Below are 18,194 nucleotides of genomic sequence, written 5' to 3'. Positions count from 1 at the left end.
AAATTGATTTGAAAATGAAATTATGTTTGATTTTTATTTACAAATAAAACAAATATAAAAATTAAAATTCTGAAATGAATATTTATTCCAAACCTTAAAAAGAGATCATTCTTGAATCTTGAGTGAATTCTTAAGAAAAAGACTAGGGTATACAGGGGATTGAATTCTTATTGTTGCAATTCCAACCACCCTCTCCAGGTAATGCTTTGAGTGACTCTCTGTGTTCGCTGCCGCACCCGCCAACCTTCCTACGGCCTCGCCTCCACCTTGCCGTCGTCGCCTCCTCCTTGCCTTCTCCGACCACCTCGAGGTGCTAAGCTTTTAATGGTAAAAAACTATAATTTTACAGTTTTAACCTGTTGATGTTCTCAACAAACTCGTATAGTTATGAAATTTGATCGATAATTTTGTTCATCAATTTAGGTCATTTGAATTTCAAATCATATTCTTTATTTCAAGAAACAAAACAATAATAGTAACAGAATCGAATTCAATTGTATGCAGAGAAGAATAAAAAAGAAAGAGGAATGTCATCGACGACTACACCATGCGCTGCATGTAAGTTCCTTCGTCGGAAGTGCACACCGGAGTGCATTTTTGCACCGTACTTCCCAGCGAACAACCCACAGCGCTTCGAATGTGTCCACCGTGTCTTCGGCGCCAGCAACGTCGGCAAGATCCTCAACGAGCTACCTCCATCCCAGCGCGAGGAAGCGGTGGAGTCCCTTGCGTTCGAGGCGGAAGCACGCCAATGCGACCCGGTCTATGGCTGCACCCTCCAAGTCTGCATCCTACAGAAGAAACTCCGCCAGAGACGTGCCCTCCTCGCTAATGCCAAGAGAGAACTTAGCGCCTACATCAACCCACAAGCCATTCAAGGTCCATTCAACCCTCAGGAAAAGCCTCTGTCTTCACCTGCCGACCATTTAGGTCCTCCCTGCAGTCCGAATGTTGTACAGTATTCACCCATTTTAGGCCCATCCTACGGTCTAGATGTTGTACAGTCTTCAGCCCATTTGGGCCTATCTGACTGCCCAGATGATGCACCGTTTTTTATGCCAGCTATACAGCATAATGGGTCATTGGGTGGTGGTGGTGCTGCTGACCCGAAGCTGGACCCAGGGCAGCAAGAGTTGTTGGAGGCCCAGCAACTTGCTGCTGCTGCGGCAATCCGAGAACAGCAGCAAGCTATAATGATGAGGAATTATGTCCAGCAACAGCAACAGGAGTATCTAAGACACAATGCTGCTGCTGGGATTGAACCTGTTGCGGCTGCGGCGGCCCTACGGCGATGTCAGTGGATGTGGAGTGTTTGGCCACATGGGTGCATCTTCAGGTGGTCAAGGAGGTGAGATGGCAGCTTGTATGGGTTTGGAGACATTTGACAATGGTAGAAGTTATCATCGACAGTTGCAACAACAAGCACAGCATGGAGTAGGTTTAAATTACGTTGGTCTTGCAACTCAACATCACTACCCTCTTGGGGGCCAGTTGCTGTTCCCATCACAGCAGCAAGAACTACCGTTGACCCAACAACAACAACAACTAGAACTACAAGTATTACAACAACAGCAGCAACTACAAGTATTACAACAGCAGCAGCAACTACAACAACAACAACTTTTAGAGAGTGAAGACAGTAAGAGTGTCGGTCCTTCTTGATGATTGTCTCATTTTTGCAACTATATATATGGTTTTTCTTCCTTTTTTCCTTGTCATCAAAGAATATTTCGGTTAAGTATGTGTTTTTTTTTTTATTTTTTGGTTATTGTTAGTATGTATTTTCGGGTTGATTATAGAATTATTGTATTGATAATCATAATGTTGGTAGTTGTGGATTTAGATTATTATAAACAGCGGAAAGAGCGTGAAGTTGAGGAAGCTGCCTACTGGTTAACCACATTTTGGTTAACCAATTTAATAAAACAATTTTAATACGTTATTCATATTTTTTAAAATTGGTTAACCAAATTAAAAAGACCGGTTTTTAACCGGTTAACCAAAACCAAATTAAAAGAAAACCTAATTTCAAAACCTAATTTCAAAAATCACTTCGTCTCTTCGAACTCACTCTTCGCCGATTCTCCTCTGTATGCCGCCGGCTGCCGTCAACAATTCTTCTCTTTTGCTTCTCGCCGGAGCTCGCCGGTGGTTCGTTGGACCTATGCCTCTTCGAGTCTTCACTTTGATTTGCGACTCTGTCCCTCTGCCTCGACCTCCCATTCTTGCCGCCGGAGTATCTCTTTTTCGGTTCTCTTCTTCTTTCGTCGGTGGCTCGCCGGAACTCATCAATTGAGGTCAGCCTCCTCCTTGCCCTTGGTTCTGAGTTCTGAGTTTTCTCCTGGGTTTTTTCCATTTTTTGGATTTGTTCTGTTTTTTTCCTTCATTAGTATGCTTCTAACTTAATCATTTCAATGGATTGAAAATGTGCAGATTTTAAAAGTCTCTCATTATTGAACTCTTCATTTCAACGGATCCTGCTGTAAGTTTCTTCTTCACTGTGGTTCATTTTTTGATTGGTTAGGACTTAATTTATTTATATGATTTGAATGGAGAATTGTTGTTCTAATTATCTGTTCTTCACAGTGGTTCACTTTCTAATGTATACATATAATCTATGGTATCTGAACTACATTGTCAATGTCGTGGATCATACACCTAGTGCATTCAATATGTTGAGCTTTGATTGGTTTACCAAAAGAAATAATATGGATTTTTGTTCATCTCCTTTGATTTTGGTCCTGCATTCTTGTTTTACATTGTTCAATTTAATCTATTTGTATTAGTACGTTACACCTCAAGTAAACTAATCACTACATGTATAATGCTAACCACTACATGTATAATGCTAACCAGTAACCACTAATTTTTGCAAAGAGGGTTATGGTACTTTTTGCTTTTTCTTTTTTGCTGTAATGTGGGAATCTTGTTGTTTCTTGGAGGAATGGGTTGGAGGTGGTAGCCACTTCTTCTTTTGGGTTTAATAATTTTCACTTTTCACAGACAAAAAAGTTTCAAGAATTGATTTTGATTTAAACCAACTAATAAATAAAATTGTGTTAATAGAGAGAAAGAGATGGATAGAGAAGAGGGTGGATTGTGGGAAAGCCTTAGACTTGAGAAATTCAAAGGTTAATTTAATGGACTAGGTCTTGGATTCTGTTTGTTTGTTACTATATTTTAACGAATTTTGTTTTGGTAGAAAGAATAAATGCTTTGTAAAAATAGGCCTATCTCTAATGAATCATAGCCGAGTATATGTGCTTCATTTGGTTTTGTCTGCTGCTTTTAAATGAATGCTGGACAGAGCAGACCCTTGTACTCCCACTTAGAAATTGTTGGTTATATAGTTTCATGCATAGACACATCGGATTTAGTTGGAAGCAGGCTACTTTTATGCTTTAGAGTGATGATATTACTATGTACCTGGAATTTTTATTAGATACGGCCATTTTAATTCACTTTCACAAGTTCCTTTTTCTGCCGAGCATTCCTTCGATTGCCAAAAACAATCATCTATTGCTTTAATAATGCCTGGGGTGCTATTAAAGATTAAACTGCATTTATCTGAATTAATAGCTGTGTTTTAGTTGTAAATTCTATAATGTTAACAATCGTTTCTTGGTGGGGCATAATTGTGTTTAATGCATAGTATCATCAAGAAAACAGTGCAAAGTATATGTATATATTATTCTTGAAACAAAAAGATTTTGTTTTTTTCCATATCATCAATCATCGATTCGTTTTAATTTGGTGGGTTTTGAGGCTTTAAATTCTTTAGTGGCTGCATTATAAAATTGGGGTTGGGACTGAGATTAGCAAGTGCATCAGATTTTGGAAAGAGAAAAAGCAAGGGTGACTTGAATTCAAAGATATGAATCTGAGGAATGATATTTTGGAAGATTTAAAAAAAATGGAAAAAATTTGTGCATTGATGATTCTCTCATTGGCGGCCCCTAGGTGTTACTCTGTATAGTGGTAATGTTAGTTTGATGGGGTTTCTTTTTTTTGATGTTTTAAAGTTTCACTCCTTTTTACTATGTAGTTTCTTTTTTTTTTTTTTTAAATATTTTCTCTAACATGCTCAATGTACAATAGTGTTAGGAACCTTTGAAGGATTAACAATGACAAAGCTTTGATATTCTTTGTTTCTCTCAGTTTTGATGTCAAGTTTGTTCTTTGTAGCTTGTGGTTTGAAGTGTTTGATTTGATGTTATGAATGCTGTGATAATCAGTAATCCAGTTGTAGCTTCAAATTGATGTTTGATAACGTTATGCTTACTCCAAAGCAACCACCTTTTGTTTTGGTTTTGTCACAATCTATAGAGAGGGATATCTTCCCATAAATAGGAATAGTTCAATCTTAAAAGTGTTATTTATGTGTCAAGGTTGTTGGTAAATTTGCACTTTGAATTGAGCTTGTTTGTACTTGTTAAGATTACTATAAGTATATAGTTATCTATTTCTAGATGGTGATCTTTTGATGGAAAGTTATCTGTCACATATATTGAATATTGATTGATTATGTTCAATTAAAACTCTATTGAATGTTTCAGATGTGTAGTTTAGGAATAGGAGTTTAATAACAAAAAATATAAACAAAAAAATATAAAAAGGAAATGGAAGAGGGTCTTTAATGTATATGTTATCCATTAGGCATTAGCACATATATTGTATATATTGTGAACATCATCATTTTGTACACCCCTGGAATCGGTTTCAAAGTATATGTATATATTGTTTGAACTTGGCTTTGTGCTTGATAACTTTGCTTTGTTGAAGTATTTAATAATTAGATTTTATGGCTTCTTATTCAGAATGAGGTAGTCAATCATGATGTTCCCATGTCAGAGTCTGCAGAGCATTCGGTTTCTACATTACCTCCTCTCCCAACCACATCATCTGAGCACAAAAATCGATCAACAGTTTGGGACCACTTCAAGAGAACCTCTGATGATGAAAATAAGGCTTAATGTCAACACTGTTTGAAAGTGATCAAGTGCGGGAATGGAACAAGAAGATATTAGACATGCTTTTTCATATATGATTAGATTTGCTTATGTTTATGTTTATGTTTATGCTTATGTTTATGTTGGTTTGTTTGAGGCACAACTTACTAGTGCTGCATACCAACTTCTTGGTATGGGCTGATTTGGGATTCATACCAAAAATATTTGGTGATAGATCAAAGAAATTCAATACTCCTTGGATGGGGATATTGGTGTCAACAATTATAGCAGTTGCAATGTCAGTTTTTAGTTTTAATGAGATTATATCAACAGTGAATTTCTTGTATAGTTTGGGGATGTTGTTGGAATTTGCATTGTTTTTTTGGCTTAGGAGAAAATTTTCATCATTGAAGAGGCCTTTTGAAATGCCATTGGGAATGAAGGGTTTGATCGTAACGTGCCTTATACCTTCTTTGTTTTTGGTATATGTGATAAGTGTTGCCATCAAAAATTTAGAAAAGTAATTATTATTTATAATGGAAGGGATTTTATTATTTACACAGGTTATTTGTATTATTTAGGAAAAAAATTAATCTAGATTAAAAAAATTAATTTAAAAAAATAAAAATTTGAGTTTACATAAGTTTTGTTGCTACTAAGAGTTCTCTTTTAACCCTTATCCCTCACTTAAAACCCCTATAGGAAAAACATTCTTGGAAAAAAAACCATGAAGTCGGAAAAAAGAGTATACTAGGGAGCAAGGTGCGCTTTCTAACTGTAGTATCTTTTTAGGTTACATGCGTGCCATGACCTTAGGAGCTTATTTTCCCTTAAGTCGGATGATGACATATCATCATTGGTGTGAGGCTTCTCAGCTACCTTGTACAATTCTTGAGGAATCACCTCATGTACTTCCATCTCACTTCCAATCATGATGCAATGAATCCTGATGGCTCTGTCAATGGTCACTTCTGACTAATTGCTAGTGGGGATGATGGAACGTTGGATGAATTCCAACCATCCTCTAGATATGGGCTTAAGGTCAAGCCTTCTTAGTTGAATGGGCTTGCCTTGGGAATCCCTTTTCCACTGTGCTCCTTCCACACAGATATCTGAGAGCACTTGATCTAATCTCTGATCAAAGTTGACTCTCTTAGTGTAAGAATGAGGATCTCCTTGCATTAGAGGCAAGTTGAACGCCAACCTCACACTTTCCGGGCTGAAATCTAAGATTCTTCCTCGGACCATGGTGATCCAATTCCTTGGATTTGGGTTCACACTAGTGTCATGATTTTTAGTAACCCATGCATTAGCGTAGAACTCTTGCACCATTAGAATCCCAACATCCTGAATGGGATTGGTTAGGTCTTCCCAACCTCTTCTCTGGATTTCTCTTCGGATTTCTGGATACTCATTCTTCTTGAGCATGAAAGGGACCTCAGGGATCACTTTCTTCTCTGCCACTACTTCATAGAAGTGGTCTTGATGGGCTTTGGTGATGAATCTCTCCATTTTCCAAGATTCAGAGGGGGTGGCTACTGCTGTCCCTTTCCTCTTTCTAGAGGAGTCTCCAACCTTGGGTGCCATGAATGGTAATGGTAAAAAAAATCTATACTTTTTCAACACCAAAATTAAAATTTGCTCGTCCTCGAGAAAAAAGAAAGAAAAGAGAAGAATGGAGTAGAAGAAGAAGAAAATAGAAGGAGATGGAGGGAGAGAGAGGGTTCGGCCATGGGGTGTTTTGTGGTATATGAGAGGTGTGTGTATGAAGGGTTATAAAGTGGGGTATTTATAGGAGTGGGGAATGGTAGGGTTCGGCCATATGGTGGGTTTTGGGTGGAAAATTTGATTTTAAAGTGGGTGGGGGTAGGTGGGAGTTATGATGGTGTGGAAAGTGAAATGGATGTGATTGGGCTAGAGTTTTATAGGAAAGTGTGTATGGGAAAGTGTGAAAGTAAATAGGGATAGGTGAAGATGCTGTGGGACCCACTGGTTCTGAGAGGCTAGGGAATCCAGATTCCCTGCTTCTCTGCATTGGTGTTTGAATGCCCAGGGGCTGCTCCCTGGCTGGCGTTCAACTTTAACACTCCATTTAGAGTGTTCTGTTTTCACTGCTGTGAAAGTCTGTCTCTGTTCTGATTGTTGTATATGATCATGACTCTGAAAGAAAATCAAAATGAAAGAAAATAAAAATAATTAATTAAGGTTGGGTTGCCTCTCAACAAGCGCTCCTTTAACGTCACTAGCTTGACAGTTAGCTCCTTACGGAGGTGAATATGGGCTTAGATTTTTGCCCCTTATAGTGAATTTTCTTCCTGTCTTCTCGTGAATGAGCTCCACATACTCTAGAGACAGGATACGACTCACTGTATGTGGTAAGGCTGGCTTCTCAGTGAAGACAACTCTCATGCCAGGTAAGAGGCCTTCAGTCGAAACTTTCTTATCCCTCCATCCTTTAGGTACTTTCTTCTGAGTACCTTTGTGCTTAAAGCTTGTTGAGGGCTGCCCAACACCAAACTTAGAATTGATGTTTGGGGCTTTGTAAAGTTCTGCACAGAAAGAGAGGATTGGAACACTAAGTGTTGCACAATTATCTCTCTTTTAGATGGAGAATTGGGATGAGACATCTTGAACAAGATGTGATCCTCCCCTAGTTGTAGAGACATTTCTCCCTTAGTCACATCAATGATAGCATTGGCAGTGGCTAGGAAAGGTCTTCCAAGGATGACAGAGTCATCCTCATCCTCTCCTATGTCCAAGACTATAAAGTTTGCAGGGATGTAGTTGTTTTCAACTTTCACCAAGACATCCTCTACTAAGCTATATGGCTTCTTCATTGTCTTGTCTTCCATCTCTAGTGATATGTTTGCAGCTTGTACCTCAAGAATTTTCAACTTCTCCATTACAGAGAGTGACATGAGGTTTATACTTGACCCTAGGTCACACAGAACCTTATCAAAGGTCATAGTGCCTATAGTGCAAGGAATCAGAAAGTGTCCAGCATATGGAAGCTTCTGAGGTAGCCTCTGCTGAGGTCATAGTGCCTATGTTGCAAGGAATCAGAAAGTGTCCAGGATCTGGAAGCTTTTGAGGTAGTCTTTGCTGAACTAAAGCATGGAGTTCTTTGGTAAGCAGTGGAGGTTCTTCCTCCAATGGCCTTGTACCAAATAACTTGGCATTCAGCTTCATAAGAGCTCCTAGGTACTGAGCAACTTGCTCTTCCCTAGTGTCTTCATCCTCATCCGAGGATGAGTAGTCATTAGAACTCATGCACGGCAGAAGTGCATTCAAAGGAACCTCTATGGTCTTTATGGTTTCCCTTGGTTCTGGAATAGAGGGTTCTTGAGTGGGACCTAAGCACTCAGAGGGTATGCTTTCACTGGCATTCAACGCCAGCTTTGATAGCTCTTTGGGCGTTGAACGCCCTTGCTGTCCACCCTTATTGGCGTTAAACGCCAGTCCCTTTAGTATTCTGGGCGTTGAATGCCCAGCAGGGATATCCTTGCTGGTGTTCAATGTCAGCTTCCCTGGGTGTGTCGGCGTTGAACGCCCAGTGAGGGGTTCCTCACTAGCGTTCAACGCCAGGCTTGCTGCCAGATTTGGCGTTGAACGCCCAGTGATATGTCCTTCACTGGCGTTCAACGCCACCCCAATCTTCTCAGATTCGGCCTCTACCTCCATGGTTATGGCCTTGCAGTCTTCTCTAGGATTCACCTCAGTGTTACTAGGAAGAGTTTTAGGAGGAGTCTCAGGGATCCGCTTGCTCGGTTGACTAACTTGCACTTCCAAGTTTCTAATGGAGGACCTTGTTTCATTAATGAAACTATGAGTGGTCTTAGAGAGGCTGGAAACCAGAGTTACTAAGTCAGAAAAGCTCTGCTTAGAGGTTTCCATATTCCCTTGAGAAGATGGGAACGGTGGTTTGTTATTGAACCTATTCTGGTTCCTACCACCTTAGTTGTTGTTGAAACCTTGCTGAGATTTCTGTTGATCTTTCCATGAAAGATTACGGTTGTTTCTCCATGAAGGATTGTAGGTGTTTCCATAGGGTTCTCCCATGTAATTCACCTCCTCCATGGTAGGTTGTTCAGGATCATAAGCTTCTAGGTCAGAAGAAGCTTCTTGAGTACTGCCAGCTGCAGTTTGCATTCCAGTCAAATGCTGGGAGATCATATTGACCTGTTGGGTCAAGATCCTGTTCTGAGCCAATATGGCATTCAGAGTATCAACTTCATGAACTCCTTTCTTCTGGGAGATCCCGTGGTTTACAGGATTCCTTTCAGAAGTGATACATGAACTGGTTATTTACAACCATTTCAATGAGTTCTCTTACTTCTGCAGGTGTTTTCTTCAAGTGGAGTGAGCCACCTGCAGAGCTATCCAATGAGATTTTGGACATCTCAGACAGACCATCATAGAACACGCCTATGATAGACCATTCTGAGAGCATGTCAGGAGGACATCTCCTAATCAATTACTTGTATCTTTCCTAAGCTTCATAGAGGGATTCATCTTCACTTTGTCTGAATGTTTGAACTTCCACTCTAATCTTGCTCATCCTTTGAGGAAGAAAGAATTTAGCCAGAAAAGTATTAACTAGCTTTTTCCAAGAGTCAAAACTCTCTCTAGGTTGGGAATCTAACCATATCTTAGCTCTGTTTCTTACAGCAAAGGGAAAGAGTATAAGTCTGTAGACCTCAAGATTCACTCCATTGGTCTTAACAGTATCACAGTTTTGCAATAATTCAGCTAGGAACTGATGTGGATCGTCGAGTGGAAGTCCATGGAACTTGTAATTCTGTTGCAGAAGAGAGACTAACTGAGGCTTAAGCTCAAAATTGTTAGCTCCAATGGCAAGTACAGATATGCTTCTGTCATAGAATCAGAGGTAGGCATGGTGAAGTCACCAAGAACCTTTCTTGCCTCTCCTTCATGATTAGGCTCGGCTGCCATGTTTTCACCTTCTTGTTTGAACTTTTCTGAGAGGTTTCTTCCGGAGCGTTGTACTTTAACTTGTTGTAAGCTCCTCTTTAAAGTCCTCTCAGGTTCAGGATCAAGATTAAAGAGTGGCTCTTTATCCATGTTTAAGCTTGTAGACTTCATGATCTACTCCATTATTCTTTACAGTATCACAGATCTGTAAGAATTCAGCTAAGAACTGATGTGGATCTTCCAATGAAAGTCTATGGAATTTGTAGTTCTGCTGCAGAAGAGAGACTAACTAAGGCTTAAACTAAAAATTGTTAGCTCCAATGGCAGGTACAGAGATGCTTCTGCTATAAAAGTCAGAGGTAGGTATGGTGAAGTCACCAAGAACCTTCTTGGGCTCCTCTTGAGGTTCGGCCATGTCTCCTGTTTCTTGTTCAAAACTTTCTGAAAAGTCTCTTCTGGAGTGTTGTGCTTTAGCTAGTTGTAAACGCCTCCTCAGAGTCTTCTCAAGTTTAGGATCAGGAGTTAAGAGGGGTTCTTTATCCTTGTTCCTGGTCATAAACAAGAAAGGAAAAGAAAGAAAAGAAGAAAGCTTTTTGTACCACTTGGATCAAAGAGCTTCCAGTGAGATGTGAAGAAAGAAGAGGAAGATAGAAAAGTGAAGATAGAAGATGAGAGAGGGAGAGAATTCGAATAATAGAAGTGAATAGAAGAAGAAATATAAATAGAAAAGATAAATAAGAATTAAGATATTTTTGTTTTTATTTTATTTATTTATTATTTTTGAAAATTATGGTTATTAATTTAAAAAGAATTGAAAATTAGTTAGTGATTTTCGAAAATAGAAGATAGTTTTCGAAAATTGAGAGAAAGAGAAGAGTTAGTTAGGAAGTTTTGAAAAAGAAGAGAGAGAAGCTAAGATATTAATTAAGAAAAGATTTTAAAATAAAATAAGATAAGAGATAAGATAAGAAAAGATTTGAAATTGAATTTTGAATTTAGAAAAAGATAAGATAAGAAAGTAAACAAATTTAAAAAAGATTTGATTTTAAAATTTGATATTAGAAAAGATAAGATAAGAAATAAAAAATTTTGAAAAAGATTTAATTTTAAAATTTGAAGTTAGATAAGATAAGAAACAAAAAAGATTTGAAAAAAAAGATTTGAAGAAGATTTTAAAAAGATATGATTTTAAAGTTTGAAATTTGAAATTTGAAATTTGAGTTTTTAAATTTTGAAATTTGAAAAAGACAAGATAAGATTTTTGAAAAAGATAAGATTTTTTATTTTGAAAAGATTTGATTTTTGAAAATTTGAAAACTAAGATAAGATAAGATAAAAATTTTGAATTGAAATCTGAATTTTCATTTAAAAATTTTGAAATTAATAATTAAATAAAGATAGAAAAGATATTTTTTTATTTTTTTTGAATTTAATGATGAAAGAGAAAAATAAGTAAAAGATACAAGACTTAAAATTTTTAGATCTAGCACCCCTAATTTTTGAAAATTTTGGAGGGAAATACAAAGGGACACCAAACTTAAAAATTTTAAGATCAAAACACAAAAAAGACTCAAGAACACTTTGAAGATTAACAAGAATACAAAGAACAAAACTCAAAGACTCAAAGAACACAAGAACATAAAAAAGAACACCAAACTTAAAACTTTTAGAAAACCACAAAGAAATTTTCGAAAATTCAATGAAAATAAACAAGAAGACACCAAACTTAAAGAATTGAAACAAGACTCAAACAAAAAGACACTAAATTTAAAAATTTTTAGAAAAAAGACTCAAGATTTTTGAAAATTAACTCAACAAGAACACAAACAAAGAAACTATTTTTGAAAAATTTTTGAAAGAAGAACTTATAGGGGACGAAATTTTTGACCAAGAACAAAATAAAAAGACTCAAACAAAAAATAAAGATTGAACAAAGAAAAGACAAATATTTCTTGAAAAAGATTTTAAAATTTTCGAAAATAAGAAGAAAACAAAAATAAAAGACTCAAACAAAGAAAAGAAAAATATTTTTGAAAAGGTTTAAAATTTTTTTTTTGAAAATTGAAGAAGAAGAAAATAAAAATAAAAGACTCAACAAAAATAAAATTTACCTGATCTAGGGAGCAAGACAATCCGTCAGTTTGTCCAAACTCGAACAATCCCCGGCAATGGCGCCAAAAACTTGGTAGCACGAATTCTCACACCTTTGTACTATTGTACAAGCAAGTGCACTGGGTCGTCCAAGTAATACCTGAGTGAGTCAGGGTCGATCCCACGAGGACTGTTGGTTTGAAGCAAGGTATGGCTATTTTGCAGGTCTTAGTTAGGCGAATCAAGAGTTATTGGATTACGGAGTTTAGGATTATTATAATAGGGTGATAATAATTTAAGGATATAGTTGAGGATTGGAGTTGCTTTGTCTTTCTGAATTAACTCTGGTAATTACTGTCTTCTTTGCTTGTAAGTGATCTCTTCAATGGTAGGTTGTAAGTGATTGGCGCCTTCATTGAGAGGTCGTCAATACTCCTCCGGATCTGAACCCCAGGGTTAGTGTGGATCCATCTCTGCTTGAGGGTGAAGCGCGTACAATCCATTCTCCTTAATGATCCTACTCAAAACGCCACAGACAAGGTCGGATCTTTCGGATCAGAGAAAGCTGCATCATTGGGTTCTAGCCTCTACCACAGAGACCCTAATCTCCCCGTAAATCGGCTGAACCGGTGTCTCGAGAAGTCGTGGATTAGCCGTCTGAGAGATGTATGATTCATGCTGGTGGTGTGTGCTTTCCACTGAAGTATTCACACGAACCCAAGTAGATGCGGGTGTTTGTCAGGCACGTTCATCTTAATGTGATTAACAGAGCTGATTGTCACTGATCATCCTATCCACCACGTTGAAGTATGAATATACATCTTAGAATTAATCAAACACGGATCGAAGAAGAAACAGTAATACTTTTATTAATTCATAGGACTCAGCAAGGCTCCTCCCCTCAACCTAGGAGGTTTAGAAACTCATACTGAAAATAAAATACAATTCTAAACATGTATGATGTGCGTCCTCCCAATGGAGAATGTAAAATACACTTTAAATACTAAACAGATGACTAGTAAGGGTAAAACAGTCTATTTAGTGTTAGAATCCACTTCTAGGGCCCACTTGGTGAGTGTTTGGACTGAGATTTGATGAGATCCACGTGCTATGAGGTCTTTTGGGCGTGAAACGCCAGCTAGGGGATCCTCTTTGGGCGTTTGGACGCTAGACTCTGCTCTTTGGGCGCTGGACGCTTGGAAGGGGGTAGGTAGCTGGCGTTGGACGCCAGTTTTGGGCCTTCTAATCCGAAGCAAAGTATGGACTATTATATATTGCTGGAAAGCTTTAGAAGTCAGCTTTTCATATCCGTTGAGAACGCTCCATTTGGATTTCTGTAGCTCCCGAAATACGCTTCCGAATGCAAGGAGGTCAGATCCGAACAACATCTGCAGTGCTTTCTCTGTCTCTGAATCAGACTTTTACTCCAGCTCCTCAATTTCAGCCATAAATTACCTTAAATTGTCCAAGAACACAAAAACTAATAGTAGAATCAAAAAATGTGATTTTAACACTAAAACCTATAAAAACTTAATAAAAAACTAAGCAAAACATACTAAAAACTATATGAAAATGATGCCAAAAAGCATATAAAATATCCGCTCATCAGTTATTAATCAATGTTTACTTTATTTTGAAATTTTGCATTGATCTATTTCATGATTAAGTTTTTCGTTCTTCATTCGGATTAGTAAATCGAAAGATAAGCTAATCTCTTTTGAATTCATTTATTATAATTGGAAAATTTGATCTTTGAATTAAAGTTTGAAAACTCTTTCACATGAATTTTTGAATTCAACTAGGGATAGTGGTTCAATTAGTGTGTGACACATACATAATTTTCAATCACTCTAATTTTGAATAAGTGACATATAATTCGGATTAGAACAACTTTTGAAAATTGTGTTTTCTTTTAAGATTTAATAGGACAAGACAAGCTTAAATACGTGACATATAATTTAACCTACGGATTACTTTTAAATCTTATTTGAATCAAAAATAATTTTTTGTACTTAATCTCTTGATTGATTAAAGTGACGCCTAATTGATGCCTAAGAAACTGAGGATCCAAGGAATTGAAATCAGTTACTAAAGGTTTTGTCGAGAATGATCTTTGCAAACTTCAAGATAAATAAACAAGATTGGTTATCTTAAGAGCATAAAACATCTCCAAAGTCCTTGACTCTCATTATCATTGTCTTCCCTCATCATTCAAGACTCATTGTCTGTGGCATCCTAGCATTCAACATTCAAGATTCTCAAGGCTCTCAGCAAGATACCCTCTTGCTCTCTCTAATCATCAATCATAATCAAGTTTTATTAATCTAGTTAGGCTTAATCAAATATTTGGTTGTTCAATTCTTTAATCCTCATAGAAACGATATGTACTCACCGTGGTATTACTTGTGCGATCCGGTGTACTTGCCAGTATTCGTGAGCTTTGATTTTCGCTCATCATTGGACACTGATGAGCGGATAATTTATATATTTTTTGGCATTATTTTTACATAGTTTTTAGTATGATTTAGTTAGTTTTTAGTATATTTATATTACTTTTCCCGAGTTTAGACGACGCAAACTGGCGTTCAACGCCAGCTCCCTGCCCTATTCAAGAGTTAAATGCCAGAAACAGGTTGCAAAGCAGAGTTAAAAGCCAGAAACAGGTTACAAACTGGCGTTCAACTCCAAGGAAGACCTCTACACGTGAAAGCTTCAATGCTCAGCCCAAGCACACACCAAGTGGGCCCCGGAAGTAGATTTCTGCATCATTTACTTATTTCTATAACCCTAGTAACTAGTTTAGTATAAATAGGACTTTTTACTATTGTGTTAGACATCTCTGGACGTTTAGTTCTTAGATCATGGAGGCTGGCCATTCGGCCATGCCTGGACCATATACTTATGTATTCTCAACGGTAGAGTTTCTACACACCATAAATTAAGGTGTGGAGCTCTGCTGTTCCTCATGAATTAATGCAAAGTACTATTATTTTTCTGAACGGGAAGTAGTCATTGACAACGGTGATGCCCTACATAAAGCTTGCCATGGAAAGGAGTATGAAGGATTGGATGAAAGCAGTAGGAAAGCGGAGATTCAGAAGGAACTAAGCATCTCTATACGCTTATCTGAAATTCTCACCAATGAATTACATAAGTATCTCTATCCTATTCTATATTTTAATTATATTTTAATTATCAATTCACCATAACCATTTGAATCCGCCTGACTGAGATTTGCAAGGTGACCATAGCTTGCTTCAAGCCGACAATCTCCGTGGGATCGACCCTTACTCACGTAAGGTTTATTACTTGGACGACCCAGTGCACTTGCTGATTAGTTGTGCGAAGTTGTGACAAAGAGTTAAGATTATGAACGTGCGTATAAAGTTTTTGACGCCGTTACCAAGGAATGAACGATCACAATTTTGCATACCAGACACTTTGTAGTAACCCTTTCCTAAGACTTCAGTGATCCTGTAAGGTCCTTTTCAGTTTGCAACTAACTTTTTCTTTGGCTGACTTATGTGTTCCGATGTCATTTCAGATTAATATGAGGTCGTTTGTGGCGAAGCTTCTTTTGATGACTTTCTTGTTGTACCTTAAGGCCATTCTTTGCTTTAAGGCTTCTTTCTTTATCCGAGCTTGTTCTGGGAATTCTAAAAGGAGGTCAAGTTCTTCCTTTTGAGGTCAAATGTTTCCTACATCGTCATAGAGTCTAACCTTTGGCGGTTCTTCATTAACTTCTATAGGTATCATGACCTCTATGCCGAAGCAAGTCGGAAAGGAGATTCTCCCATTGTTGAGTGAAGGGTTGTCTATTATGGCCATAAGACTTGAGAAAGTTTGTCTGCCCATGCTCCTTTTGCATCTTGCAGTCAGCGCTTTAACCCAGCCAACACGACTTTATTCACAGCTTCTGCTTGTCTGTTAACTTGGGGATTTTTACTGACGTGAACTAGTGCTTAATCTTAAGGCTTGCCACCAAGCTTCTGAAGGCTGAGTCGGTGGACTAATTTCCATTATCCGTGGTGATGGAGTGTGGAACTCCAAATCGGGTGACAATGTTCTTGTAAACGAATTTTTGATTTCTTTGAGCTGTGATGGTTGCCAAAGGTTCTGCCTCAATCCACTTAGTGAAATAATCAATACCCACTATCAAGTACTTTACTTGTCTGGGAGCCTGTGAAAATGGCTTAAGTAGGTCTAAGCCCCACTTTGTAAATGGCCAAGGTGAAGTGACACTAATGAGCTATTCTGGGGGTGCCATGTGGAAGTTAGCATATTTTGGCGAGGCGGACATTTTTTAACGAAGTTGGCTGCCTCCTTTTGTAAGGTCGGCCAGAAGAAGTCAGCTCGGATCACTTTTTTAACCAGTGACCGTGCTCCTAGGCATAGTTATTAGAATTGAACCGGTAATTGATCCGGTCATACGACGGTCGACGGGGTCATTGGTCACTGGTTCAACCGGTGAGTTACTGATTTACCCGGTTGACTCGATCATAATTAAATAAAAATATAAAACTCTAAAAATAAAATTAAAAATAAAAATTAAATGCATATTTTCAAAAATATATTAATAATAATTAAATTATCAATTCTTAGATATAATTTATGGTGCAAAAAGAGATAATAAATTAGTTATCAGTACAAAATACTTTCTCAATTTAAATGAACAAGTGAGAAAACAAAAGATAACACAATCAATATCAATATATCATTATATTTATATATCATGTGTTGTTATTTGTTTGTTATACATATCAATCTATGCTTAAAAGGATTAAAAAATAAAAATTCATTCATGGTTTATTATATATTTATTTTTTGTCACCTATATAATTAAGAAACAAAGTAGCGCAGTGGCAAGGGAAGTGCGTTGCATACACGCTGCTCTTGGTTAGAATCTCATTGTCAATGTTTTTGGAGTTGTAATGGACGGGAGCTCCTACGATGGTTCGCGGCGGGAAGGTGTATCGTGGATCCACGCCGGTCAACTGCAGTCTGAAGCCTGAACCGGCCGATTTTGGACGGATTTGAACACCATTGACCAGTTGGATTGCAAGTCTCCAATTGACTAACCGAACCGGTCAGACCATCGGTTCACTATTTTTTCAGTCGAACCAGCCAGTCCGATCTGGTTCTGATAACTATGCTCCTAGGTGATTTTTGCATATGCCATTGTGGTCTTCCTCCAGAACTTCATTAGTCTTAGAGGTCGGGATACATTTTAATAGAGATGTAGATATTCCTTTTCCATAGAGGACGTTATGAACCATTGTGTAATTTTGTGCTTTCCTTATGAGCCTCCTTGCTTCTCTTTCTTCTTTAGGTATGATATCGAACTTGACATATTCAATGATGGAAATTATCCACCCTAAAATTAGTTTGGATATGGCCATTATGCCCGACTTGTCAACTTCTTTGGTTACTAATAGTGTGTAGAGAATTTCTTGGATCAAGCTTCTATTGTTGCCTCCTGGTTTGGTGTTGGCCAACTTGGAAAAGGCATCAGCTCGGATATTTTCTTCCCGAGCTATATGTCGAATTTTTGCTTCATAAAATTAAGCTAATTGTTCTCGTATTTTTTGTAAGTACTTCTTCATGTTGGGATCTTTGGCTTGATAAATCCCATTAACTTGAGAGGTTATTACTTGAGAATCATTAAATACAATCAACTTTACTGCCTGACTTCTTTGGCTAGCCTCAAGCCAGCAAGTAAGGCTTCGTACCGGCTTGATTGTTGGAGGCTGGAAACTTGAATTTATGAAAGTTCTATCCGAGTTCCCTCTTCGTTCTCCAGAGTAACTCCTACTTCCAGCTTTGTTGGATGATCCGTCTACATATAAGATCTAGGCTTCAGGGCTTCTCTTGGCTTCAGTGTATTCGACCACAAAGTTGGTTAAATACTAAGATTTAATTTCTTTCTAGCTTTCATACCTTAAGTCGAACTCGGATAGCTCTATTGTCCATTGTAGCATCTAGCCTGCAGTATCCGTCTTTTGTAAGATGTGCTTCATAGGTTGATTAGTGCAGCCCTTTATAGTATAAGCTTAAAAATAAGGTCATAGCCTTCTAGAAGTGATAACAAGGGCATATGCAAACTTTTTCTATCTTTTGATAGTTTAGTTTTACCCCCTGTAGAGCCTCACTAACAAAATAGATTGGTTGTTGTCCATTCTCATCTTCCTGGACTGAAGCTGAGGCTATGGCCTTGTTTGCAAC

At 37.7% G+C, this 18,194-nt stretch overlaps 1 protein-coding gene and 1 pseudogene across 7 annotated transcripts in view; both read left to right on the top strand.

Annotated features, from left to right (window-relative positions):
- Positions 1–1,942, top strand: part of LOC107613313 (protein LATERAL ORGAN BOUNDARIES) — a 2,720-nt gene extending 778 nt beyond the window's left edge. The window contains exons 2-3 of one of the 7 annotated variants that reach the window (XM_021109685.1): positions 199–310; positions 505–1,942. In XM_021109685.1, the coding sequence (XP_020965344.1) occupies positions 528–1,352 (825 nt within the window). In that variant the 5' untranslated portion in view covers positions 199–310; positions 505–527 and the 3' untranslated portion in view covers positions 1,353–1,942. Of the gene's footprint in view, positions 1–198; positions 328–482 lie in introns of all 7 variants that reach the window. The other 6 variants (XM_021109687.1, XM_021109686.1, XM_016315258.2 and 3 more) reach the window with 6 other exon arrangements.
- Positions 1–5,295, top strand: part of LOC107613312 — a 9,870-nt pseudogene extending 4,575 nt beyond the window's left edge.

This window comes from Arachis ipaensis, chromosome B08, assembly GCF_000816755.2.
Source record: "Arachis ipaensis cultivar K30076 chromosome B08, Araip1.1, whole genome shotgun sequence".
Classification (NCBI taxonomy): Eukaryota; Viridiplantae; Streptophyta; class Magnoliopsida; order Fabales; family Fabaceae; genus Arachis; species Arachis ipaensis.
The sequence above is the reverse complement of the archived record's forward strand: the minus strand, read 5'-3'. Positions and strand labels throughout refer to the sequence as shown.